The sequence below is a fragment of the Pelecanus crispus genome, chromosome 4 (genome assembly GCF_030463565.1).
Source record: "Pelecanus crispus isolate bPelCri1 chromosome 4, bPelCri1.pri, whole genome shotgun sequence".
Lineage (NCBI taxonomy): Eukaryota > Metazoa > Chordata > Aves > Pelecaniformes > Pelecanidae > Pelecanus > Pelecanus crispus.
Window position 1 is genome coordinate 87794040 of NC_134646.1, and position 12877 is coordinate 87806916.

Consider the following 12877-nt stretch of genomic DNA (forward strand, 5'->3'; position numbering starts at 1 on the left):
ATGTGAAAACTTGACAAAATATTTCAGAATGTTTTCACCATTGCTGAATAAAGTGGAAGGGTTAATTCTGTGTGTTTATACTAACGTAGTGTAAATGAGAGTGCTCAGTATGACTGTTTACAATAGTATGACTTCATAGATTTTTGTGAACTTTATGATGCTTTGTAATCCCACACTTTTATTGTAGAGCTGCTAGTCATTTTCCATCTATATTTATTCTGCTGCATATCCCTAGATGACCAAAATACTTACTCTTACTTAGATCTATATATTTAAAAGACATGTACATGTGGCGCTTAGGGACATGGTTTACTGGTGGACTTCGCAGTGTTAGGTTTACAGCTGGACTTGATGATCTTAAGCATCTTTTCCAACCTAAATGATTCTATGATTTTATGATTTTTCTTAAATTTGGCAAAAATATTTTGAATTCTGATCCTTTCCCCTTAAATGTCTGGAACCTCTCCCAGAGCGGTAATATTTGTGTAATCAACAGGTATACAGACCATTTCACCACCCAAATCATTACAGGTGTAGAGTTGTGTTTGATAATTTTGATAGAGAAGCAGTACAGATAGTGCAGAAAGTAGCATATGAAAGGCAGAGGTACAACAGATGTTTTGGAAGGGAACTGCACAAAACCTAATTTATGCACATGAGCAACTTCACAGATCAAAAAATATGACACTCCTCCTTTTAAACACCATTCTTTCATAAAATTCACCTCTTCCATGAAGTCTATGAAGTTAAGCTCTTTGAGAAGGATTAGTTTTTAGATAGACATTTGTCATAACTTTCATAATCATAACTTTCTTTACTGAACTGCAACAATGTATTGCATTCATGTTTGTTAGATCCCAAGAGACATAATTTCACACATACCGTAAAGGGAAGCAGACACTCCTGCTGGTTCTGCACCACGTAGAGGCTCAGCAGGGGAACACGGCAGGGGCCTGTCAAACTGCATGCCAAACAGAGTGTATTTTCCAGAGCTTCAGAGACTACAGAGCAAGTGTTGGTCCAGGAAGGTGATGTGACATCCACAATGAGAATCCGTGATGGCTGCAGGCAGTGTACTTTAGTAGCAGGAAATGTTCTCCGTGTTTCTGAGAGTAATTTTCTGGAATTCATGGCTTCTGAACATGTATTAGGTGAACATGTATTAGGGTATTAGGTGTCCAGTTATCCATCTGCATCTGAACAGGAAAAAATAACAAATAATAGCAATAAGTGAGACTCTCCCTTTCCCATTCACTTGAAAGCAACCTGAGACATAGCAGACAGTAATGAATTAGACTGCTACAGCTTTCTCCAAAGCAATCATTGTCCGTACTCGAAAGTAAACCCACACAAAGGCAAGGGAAAATGCATACGGTCAGAAAACAAAATGGTTCAACTAAAGAAAATGCATGGCAGATATACTCTTACAGATACAACTGGAGCAGTTAAAAATGTTAATAGCTGTGGTGGGACCAGGCAGAAACACCCTTCCACCCCTCGCCTCTGTGAATCACATATTTAAGAATTATCATTAAAATCCACATTCATCACACAATCTTCACAAACTTCACTCACATCAACGAGAAAACAATTCCCCACACCAAAATCAAAATAACATCATCACAACACCGAACAAAAGTGGCCAATTTCCAGCTCGGTGGTGCTGTCAGTGTTGCAGGTGACAGTTTAGCAAGGAGGCAAAGGAAAGATTAGGGCTGTGAGGAGCCCTGTGTCCTGTGTGTCCTGGGTCCTGTGTGTGTGGGAAGAGAGGTGGTTCTTGTTGCAGTGCCCTGGGAGACCACGAATCCCTTAGGCACACGAACAGAGTGTGTGGTCAGGACACGTTTCTCCCCCATCTCTTTTTGTACATTTCCTTTCAAACACCCACCCTTTCATCCAGCAGCACCACTATGTATCTCTGCACGCATAAGGCTCAGCTGGTGCTGTTTTGAGAGACTTCCCCACAAGCTTTAAGAAAATGTGACCATTTCTGTGAAATAGTTAGCAGAGAAGAAGCAAGAAGCAAACAGGAGGGCTGTGCTGTCAGGTCTTGTGTCTTTCCTGTGCCTCACGTGTATGAAACAGAGGAACCACTCAGCCCTGAGCCCAGAGTGAATACCTTGTAGTTTGGCTCAAAGGTTTAGAGGCAAAGTGTTCACATGCTCTCATCCTCAGACCCTGAATATGACACGTGTGTGTGGTCTCCGCCTATTTCCCTTCAATGCATACGTCTTAAGCACAAGAGCCAGCATTTCCCTGTTAAAAATTCTTTTTCTTCCTTCATTTAGAACAAAGATCCTGCCTAAAACCTTCTCTGCACTAAATCTAAACATATCTGCACAAAGCACTCAGTGTTGTTTCTAAGGATATAGAAAATGCTTTAAAAATGTGTCTTGGTAATAACAGTAGTATGTAACCATACAAGTCTACTTGTGCCCAGAAAAGTGTTTGTATAACTGCACATACCTTCTCAATATGAACTAGAATAAATTCTTTCTTCCTACAGCTGTGTAAATCCCCAGCAGGCTTAGTAACAGTTTGAAGCGACCCTGGATTTACATAGTTGGGCTCGGGTCAGAACCCAGGCCAGTATGCATTCCTGTAATTTGTGTGGTATGTTCAGATGAGACAAGTAACTCTTTTGTGTTCACGGAGGAGACAAGCTACTATATTTCCTACAGCCTCCAGCACTTTGTAGTAAGAATTTCTGTAAGTCTTGAAAAGAGCAAGAAATGCGTTTCTGTTTGATCGAAGTATCATCAGAAAAAACCTCTCTAGGATGTTTGTCAGTGAAGGCAAAACAGAGTGATCACAGATTGACTTTCAAAACTGAGGCTAACATTTCAGAACTGGTGAAAATGTTATATATATAGAGAGAGAGAGATCATGTACCTATGTGTAGGTATCTTGCTTTGACTGGTAACCTCATAATTTCATTGGAAAATTAAAAACTGCCAGATACCACTTTAACCAGTGTCTCTTCTGGAGTTTTACAATTTACAGGAGAGTTCACTAAATTACTTCACTGAATCTGGGAAAATATTTGTCTGTCTGTATGTTTTGTGACGAGGCTTCATACTACTGAACTCTGCAAGCCCCCAGTGCTTTCTCAAACAAGGGAAAAAAAAACATCCTGCAGTCAGAAATCTAGAAGAGTTGGGTCTTTGATTTGCATTGGTTTCAAAGAGAAAAATGAACCTTGACTCTGAAAAAGACAGCTTTCCTAAATTTGAATGAATTCTCTCACTCTTGACACTGTACGGGACTATGCTTATTTTAAACTGCTTTAGCAAAATGGATCCCTCATCAGCTATGCACTTTATCAGTCGAATCAATTTAATTTCTTTGTAATTGTGGTGTCTTAATTAATCTCTGCTTAGCAATATTCATATGGTATATACGCAGTTCTCTGTACAATATTTGACATACAGTGTAAACTACTCACCTCTCTTACAGCCTACAGGAGTTACACTTAGCTGTGATGAGGTTGGATAACTGAAGAATTCTGTATAATAGTCTAACTGGTTGCTGTGGTAAAATCACATCTTCATTTAAGCAGCAAGTGAACCGATAGAGAGCCTAGCCTAAGGGATTACACCATAATTCAGTGTGCATGAGTGAGAACTGTTAGTTCTAGCAGCTGATATGACATTAACTTATTGCTCAATAAAACAGAACTTATCAACTGTCAGAGCTAGTTGCTAACGGTGATGTACATTTTGCTCAATGCAAGAAGACACACATTTTTTAGAACTAGAAAGACAAGGACAGAAGGAAAACTTTGCCATATTGAGTGACTTGTGAGTGCTGATGACATTCTGCAGTTGCATATGTGCTTAATTGTTCCTGTTATACAAAACCATTAAATCATAGCCAAGTCTAAAACAGTGTAAATGAGAAGCAACACCAAAGCCCCTGGTTAAAGAATGCTAAGGGTAGTCTCCATCTTCTTTCTAATACAAGAACCAGCAAAACTTGGATCCAACCTCACTATAAGTGGGAAGAAAAAAACCACAAAAATATGAATAATGAGTTTAAGTTAAGAATGCCTTACTGGGTAGCTAAGCCCTATAGTCCTGCAGCTATGAAGACAACTACTTTAACAGTGGTCTGTTTACAGAGAAGTAGGGAGTAAAATGAAGAGAATCTTAAGATGCAATAATAATGAATACAAGCTACTGGCAAGGAAATGCACACAAAATGGTGAACAAAAGGCACCAACAAACAGTAACAGTCAACGGGTTTAAGGACAATAAAAACTTATTCTGTAAATTATTAAAGAATAAAAGCTACTCCTTAAACACATCAAGAACAAAAGACAATCTTGAAATAGTATAAATCTGCTATTAGCTTATAAGGATATGATTCTCTTTTATGATGCAGAAAAAGTGTTCAATACAAATTTTGATTTGCATTTAGAAAGAAGCGCTGATAACTAATTATTCTCTTTTCCATTAGTGGTTAGAGAGGATATTAACCTGCAGCTGCTAGGACTGCGAGTTTTACATTTCAGAAAGGGGATCTTTGTGCCCATTCCTGTTAATGTTTAACTCACCTCAGAGCTGTGCAAGTTCCAGAGTAACCATAACGTTCTTGTCTAAACGAAGCACACGAAAGAATTCAGATAGCAGTAGCCTATTTGTCATAATGTACATACCAGGCAAGTTCATAGAAACAGTGGTATAATGCAGTCAATGACAAATTAAAAAATAAAATTAAAAAAATAAATCTTCTTAATCAGTAGATTTTAGTAGGATTACACATAGGTCTAGGTGGTCAAGACAGGAGTGTCAGCAGAGTGTAAGTTGCCTCTATGAAGCGTTCAATTTAAACACACTTGCTTTTAGTCACCGTATCACTATAAAAAAAAAATGAATCCGCTCAATGAATAGATTAAGAGCTCCTTAATGGAGAAATTGCAGATACCTATAAATGAGGATTATTCAGTAAAAGGTTTCCACTGCAGTTATACGGCAATCTATTTTTTACTTAATTAGGTAGAAACCAGATGATACACAAAAATTTACCTCATAAAACTTACAGAAGACAGAGACACTGACATTGCAAAGAATAATCATTTATAAGGGCTTAACACAGTTGCTTATCAAACTGGGCTCATTTGCATACTATGCATTTTAATATCGCCAAACACGATTAACCAAAAGTGCAGCAGAGGTAGCGGAAGATAAGAGCTTATGTCACCGAAGTCCCCGAGCTGCAGATAGTTGGAGGCAGGGAGAGCCGTCTGCAGCAGACCCTCTTCCTACACCCTTCCCACAGCCTTTGCTGTGGGCCACGAGTTCATGGTGGAGATGGATCTTGGGTCTTAACCTCTGTCACTGTTTTCATATATTTACCATTTGGAGTTTCAAGCTAGCTGGTTTAAAAACGTGCCATTTTCTGATTAAGCTTCAAGACCCTGGGAAACATGAATATTCTCATGCAGAAAACAGATCAAGCTGCGTAAATAAGTGGGTTTACAAGAGAAAAAAGCAGCAAGCCATGGAGGAGCCTGAGCCATGAAGTGGCTATGCAGTGTGGATGGCCTCTGGCGTGTACCTTTTTGTCTACCTAGCTAGAAAGGAAGGCATTTATTTAAAAAGGTCAGGATGAACAGAAGAATAAAAGCAACCAAACAAAAAAAGTTAGCATAAAATCAAGCTACTGAAAACAAAATTATTCAAGATCGTATATAACAGAAGATATTACATGTTTTTCTATACACCAGTGCTATAACCAATAATAAATAAGTGGCTTTAGGCGTGTGCTTTTATTGACATAAAAATCACATAAAATTAGTAAGAATAGTCACTTTATCATAGTGTCTCATTATAACCTTTATAGGTTTTTTTTCCTTAAAACAAGAGGAATGATAACATTATAGGAGTTCAGAGAAAGGCATTTTCTAATACTGAATCATTAAAAATTATGCAGGAAATGATTGTGAATACTTATCAACCAGTGTGTTGACAGATAAAGAAAAACAAGGACAAGCTGATGCATAATGCATATACCCAAGTGCCCCTATAGAACAGCCAGCCAACTCATAAAACCCATGAACGCTCTGAGGAAAGCTGTGTTATCATGAGGGACTTCTGTTTGAGTGATGTGCTGGAACTCTCAGAATTAAAACTTTTTAGGTATTGTAATATCTTTTTGATGAGATTATATGTATGATTAATAAAGCCTCATAGGGCATCTACTCTGTCTTGCCTGGCATCTTGATTAAGAAACTAGAAAGATATGAAGTCAACATACACATTAAATGGATGAAAACCTGCATAATTCATAAGCCTCAAAACATAACTGTAGACAGGCAATCATCACCGAGGGTGTTTTGGTAAGTGCACATGAAATTGTGAGATTTATGCACATATTAGAGCAGACTAGAATTGTCCTCCATAATAATGCCTTACAGACAGACAGGCTCATTTTTAGTTCTTTCTTTCTCCTATTCCCTGACACAAGACACCTTGAATCCTTTTCAATGCAATGCAACAGGATGGAGCAAGAGGGGATTGTTATTTCCATTCCATCACACCTTGAAATATCCTTTAACCTGACGGTCAGGGCACTTTTCTGAGATGTAGGGTATCTTATGTGAACTCTTCACCCTGAGAACAGCATTGAATCCATACCTCACACGTTCTGGATGTCTTTTCTAGCTATTAACCCAGTGTACAAAATTATTAGTGGTAATAACCACATCAGCTTCTGCAGAGGAGTGATCTCTTCTTGTTTTCTAAATGCAGCAACTTAGTTAATGGCACCAGGAGACAACTCTGGTATGTGCATCCTCAGTGGAAGCAGCTGCCTCACCGTAACCCAGACCTGAGCATTTACATGCCAACGAGGGTAGGGTTTAAGATAACGCTTTCCCTTCTCTGCTTCCACCTGGCCAGCTGAAGTAATTCTTTGCTCAGGGTTATACCCAGGAATCTAACACCATGGTCTGCGTTCTGCTTTGGTTCTGCGCAGGATCTTCCCAGCCATGACTGAACTAGGGCTTGCACCTGAACGATCAAAGCAATGCTGAAATCGCAAACATCAGACCAAAGAAGCCAGTCTTCTCTTTCTCCCTCAATACCAAATTCTGCTGGACTCTGCACAGCAAGAGGCTGAATCAGACAGAACTGCTGTGGGGAGGGTTTGAGGAAAGAGGGTTGGAACAGCTGCTCCTCTCAAATCTGCCCTGTGGGGAGGCAGAAGCTGGTAGAGGAGAGCAGGAAGACATCCTCACAAATCCCGAGGCCTGCATCCTCAGGAGAAGTACACACCAGCCTGTGGTGCAGATCGATTCCCCAGGCGCTACGGCCTCCCTTCCTATGCAGCTCCCCCACAAGCTGTACAGTAACGCAGAAGACCTAGTAGGAGTTAATGTTGCTTCACAGCAAAACTCATGACTAGATTTACAAAGGAAATCCACAGTTTGGCAGGAGACAATGCTGTGGAGAGCAGCCAGTCCCCTGCTCCGATCTCTCCCTCTTCAAACCGCTTTCCCGTACCAAATAATTGGTGCAAGAAACAAAGCAAAAACAAAGGGGCTTCTGTCAGCTCTTGGGCAGAATAATGTAGCAGGGGGCTGCATCTCCTTACTTTTCCTCCTTCCTACCTCCAAAGCGCTTGACACTCTTTTGGAAGTTGCACATTATGCTGATGGCCAGTGCAATTTATCTCAAGTGGTATGATTTCAGGTTATGCTAGAAGCAGTCTCATGATAAGATGTGTAAGGCACTAATGTCACGCTGTATTAGGAATACAGGATTGGTCAGTGAAACTTTCCTTAATATCACAGTTAGCATGTCACGCAGTTTCCTTGTTAACTAGTCAAGGCTCATTTTTAAAGTAGTTAAGGCTTCCTGTCCCACTGTTTCTATTGACAGACTGCTCCTAAACCTCAGTGCTCTAGTGATGAGAAACCTTCCAGTAATTTCCGTCCTAAATGTGTGGTGTCTGGCCATTTTATACTATTGTTCTTGTGCCAGCACTACCCTTTCCTTCCATAACTTTTCTCCTGCCTCATTATTTACACCTTTTACATATTTGTAGACAAAAAATCATATCCCTGCTCAGCTTTGCCGTGCCTTTCAAGAGGCAAAGCTTTTCTAGTTGCAGCTCATAAAACAGGCTCTGTATTTCTCTGATTATCCTAGTAACTATTCTCTGCAGCTGCTCCAATTTGAACATTTCTGTACACATTTCACTCCCATTCGCATTTTATTCAAATTACACAAAACATTTCAGATGGCATCTCACAAATTTATAATGGAACTGATACTTCCCCGTCACTACTGAATGGCATATGTCATATAAGACAACTGGGAATGTGGAATACTTTAAACTCAGATGATAAACCAAAGCGCATAATTTAGTATATGTATGTGTTCAATGGCTTTCAATTTTCCTAAGGTGTAGCTTAGGATTTTTTAAGTCTGGAAGTTGTCCTTGTTTTATAAAAGAATAAACAAATTTTACTGGACATAAGCGGCAGAAAGCACAATGTATATGTTAATGATGCGTTAATAACAATTCTTGTTAATCAAGAATAAAATCCCTAGAATACTAATGTATGCCTGCTGCTTACCAACACATTCTGTGTGTTTAGATAGCACGCTACAACCCAATCCCTTGTATCCTGGGTGTGACCTCTAAGTCTCTAAATTGAATTCAGTCTCACTCTGACATTCTCATAGGTTCATATTTCCTGTACTATTTTTTTAAGAAGCTTTAGAAAGCAATACTACCTCACTCATGAGCCCTGTGACTCGACACTCAGAAAAAGTGAATGCAGCACACAGCAGCCTGAGGCACTTGTCCTCTGGCACACCAGACCGACACAGTAAAATCTGCATACTTCAGCTGCATGTCCCACCTGGGATACGAGTAAGGCCAAGGTGGCTGTGGCAGGTGCGGTCTCTGAATTAGGCAACCCCCCCCGGCAAGCCGGGTCTCTTCTGTTGCAATGCTGTGGTAATGGCAGATCCACGGGTGTGCGGTTAACCTGGCAGGTTTCACAGCAAATGGGCAGGCTGGGTGCAATGGGTGAAACACTGCCCGTGCCATTCCTCTTCCAGAAACAGTCATAGAATCATTTAGGTTGGACAAGATCATCAAGTCCAACCGTTGACCTAACACTACCAAGTCCGCCGCTAAACCATGTCCCTAAGCGCCGTATCTACAAATACTGTGAGGAAGAGCAGGAGGGAGCTTCTCCCCACTCACAGGGACCCTGCCCACAGGGGATGCGTCCATGGCAGCCCTGCTGGGCTGGGCAGGGCCCTGCCGTAGGAGATGCGTCCATGGCGGCCACGCTGGGCTCGGCAGGGCCCTGCCGTAGGGGACATGCCCATGGCGGCCACGCTGGGCTGGGCAGGGCCCTGCCATAGGGGACATGTCCATGGCAGCCACGCTGGGCTCGGCTGGGCCCTGCCATAGGGGACGTGCCCGTGGCGGCCACGCTGGGCTGGGCCCTGCTGTAGGGGACGCGTCCGTGGGCTGGGCCCTGCTGTAGGGGACGTGCCCGTGGCGGCCACGCTGGGCTGGGCCCTGCCGTAGGGGACGCGTCCGTGGGCTGGGCCCTGCCGTAGGGGACGTGCCCGTGGCGGCCACGCTGGGCTGGGCCCTGCCGTAGGGGACGCGTCCGTGGGCTGGGCCCTGCCGTAGGGGACGTGCCCGTGGCGGCCACGCTGGGCTGGGCCGACTGCCGTCCAGAAGGCCCCAGTCCGGGCCCGTGAGGGGCCCCTGTGGTCAGCCATGCCGGGCCTGTGGTGCGAGGGGAGCCCTGCGTGGGCAGGTGGCGGCCGGCGCGGGGGTTACCTGCACAGCGGTCCCAGCCAGACGTGCCCGAGAGCGGCGCAGCAATCTCGGCGGACAGACAGGACAGACGGACAGACAGGACAGACGGCTCGGGGCTGCCTCTCTGGCAGGCTGCCAGCCCAGGCAGCCTTGCGGGGCCGGAGCCCTCCTCCCTCTGGCCAGGGCCGTGCCGCACACCCTCACCTGGGCCACAGGTGAGCGCAAGGTGGGCACGGGCACGCCTGGATGTGCCCGCGTGGTTACAGGTGTGTGGGCAGGTATAGGCAGGCGCGTGGGCAGGTATGGGCAGGCGCGTGGGCAGGTATAGGCAGGTGTGGGCAGGTATAGGCAGGCGTGTGGGCAGGTATAGGCAGGCGCATGGGCAGATATAGGCAGGTGTGGGCAGGTATAGGCAGGCACGTGGGCAGGTATAGGCAGGCGCGTGGGCAGGTATGGGCAGGCGCGTGGGCAGGTATAGGCAGGTGTGGGCAGGTATAGGCAGGCGTGTGGGCAGGTATAGGCAGGCGCATGGGCAGATATAGGCAGGTGTGGGCAGGTATAGGCAGGCGCGTGGGCAGGTATAGGCAGGCGCGTGGGCAGATATAGGCAGGTGTGGGCAGGTATAGGCAGGCGCGTGGGCAGGTATGGGCAGGCGTGTGGGCAGATATAGGCAGGTGTGGGCAGGTATAGGCAGGCGCGTGGGCAGATATAGGCAGGCGCGTGGGCAGGTATAGGCAGGCGCGTGGGCAGATATAGGCAGGTGTGGGCAGGTATAGGCAGGCGCGTGGGCAGGTATGGGCAGGCGTGTGGGCAGATATAGGCAGGTGTGGGCAGGTATAGGCAGGCGCGTGGGCAGGTATAGGCAGGCACGTGGGCAGATATAGGCAGGTGTGGGCAGGTATAGGCAGGCGCGTGGGCAGATATAGGCAGGCGCGTGGGCAGGTATAGGCAGGCGCGTGGGCAGGTATAGGCAGGTGTGGGCAGGTATAGGCAGGCGCGTGGGCAGGTATAGGCAGGTGTGGGCAGGTATAGGCAGGCGCGTGGGCAGGTATAGGCAGGCGCGTGGGCAGGTATAGGCAGGCACATGGGCATGTATAGGCAGGTGTGGGCAGGTATAGGCAGGCACGTGGGCATGTATAGGCAGGTGTGGGCAGGTATAGGCAGGCGCGTGGGCACGTGCAGGCAGGCGTGTGGGCACGTGCAGGCAGACAGCAGGAACCTGTGAGGCTGCGTAGGCAGGACTGACAGTCACTCCTCCATCAAAGGACTTGTGGTTCTTGTCTGTGCCCTTGCCCTCTCATCTATTAGGAAATGGGTTTAAAGGAAAACCTGCGTTTTTCAGAAGGGGTTTAGTCTAAGAATACATGCTGGAAATCTCAGGCTAAAATCAGTAAAGATCCTTGCCATTTCAGAACATTACACACTAATTTATAAATTAAATATGCCAGTTAAATAATAAACTTAATAAAACTATAAACTAAACTAAGTATGAATTGAATCTCTGTTACATTCTGATACCTCATCAGAGGTGTTTCTGATCAGATGCTACAACAATCTGTTATCACCCATGTCTTTATCATTCATTTGAACAGGTGTTTCTAGTCATTGTGCATGAAGATTGTAGATAACACAATAACCAGAGCACTGAATAATAATAAATACAGATCAGCTGGAATAGAAACGTATAGGTCTTATTTGCAGGTTGCAGCATATTTGTGGGAAACAAGAAGAGAATTTGGATCATGGTGAAAATTACAGAACATCTTAGAGTGACATAATTGTTAAGAGAGGCAGTGCTATCTTCTGACATAATTAAGGAGATTTCAGATTAGAAGGACAGAAGTGCACTGATTCCGTATCCTAGTGCAGAGGATTCTTTAATCTATCTGACTGAAGAAGAGCAAATCCAATGGCTGGAAACTGAAGCTAGAAAATTATTTAACTTTTTGAATGTTTTCTCAGGGAAAGCATAGCTGGAGTTTCTGAATCTTTAGTAGAAGTAGTAGTAATATTGTGTTTATATTATTTTATTTATATATTTGTCGTTGTTTAACCGCAGCCAGCGACTAAGCACCACGCAGCCACTCGCTCACTCCCCCTACCCTGATGGGATGGGGGAGAGAATTGGAGGAGTAAGAGTGAGAAACACTCCTGGGGTGAGATAAGAACAGTTTAATAATTGAAATAAAATAAAATAGTAGTAGTAGTAGTAGTAATAATAATAATGATGATGATGATGACGATGTAGTAATAATAATGATGATGATGATGATGATGATGATGATAATAATAATAATAAAAAAAAAATTATACAAAGCAAGTGATGCACAATGCAATTGCTCACCACCCGCCGACCGATACCCAGACAGCTCCCAAACAGCGATCGCTGCTCCCCGGCCAACCCCCCCCAGTTTCTATACTGCCCATGACGCCGTATGGTATGGAATAGCCCTTTGGTCATTTTGGATCAACTATTCTGGCTGTGCCCCCTCCCAGTTTCTTGTGCCCCTGGCAGAGCATGGGAAGCTGAAAAGTCCTTGACTAGCATAAGCAGTACTCAGCAACAACTAAAAACATCAGCGTGTTATCAACATTCTTCTCCTACTAAATCCAAAACACAGCACTATGCCTGCTACTAGGAAGAAAATAAACTCTATCCCAGCCGAAACCAGGACAATATTGTACAGTCATCTAGCAGGACTTAATGGCACTGAACTTCAAACATGGAACAAAAAACTAACAGACTACAGAAAGCCAGGAGTATACAAGTGATCAACATTGCAGAAAACACTGTTTTGCATTGTGTAAGTCCACTGTGAAGCCATTTTTAGAGAATTCATGCCCTTCTGATCCTGCCATCTTGAAAGAGATAAAGTACGATTAGAAAAAGTCAGGGAAAAGCAATGGTTATGAAATCCATGTCAGAGTTTCTGAGTAAGAAGATATTAAATAGATTCTGATTCCTTAGCTTCTAAAAGAAATGGGAATACGTGATGGAACCACTTCAGGTGGCAAATGGTGTTGAGAAAGCACACAGAAATGCTTATTCATATTTCTCTTAACAAAAGAGGTAGGATACATT

At 43.8% G+C, this 12877-nt stretch overlaps 1 protein-coding gene across 1 annotated transcript in view; it reads right to left on the minus strand.

The window, feature by feature from the left end:
* Positions 1–1131, minus strand: part of M1AP (meiosis 1 associated protein) — a 29429-nt gene extending 28298 nt beyond the window's left edge. The window contains exon 1 of the mRNA XM_075709657.1: positions 883–1131. Coding sequence (XP_075565772.1) covers positions 883–1131 — 249 coding nt within the window. The remainder of the gene's footprint in view (positions 1–882) is intronic.
* Positions 1132–12877: the final 11746 nt, after the last annotated feature.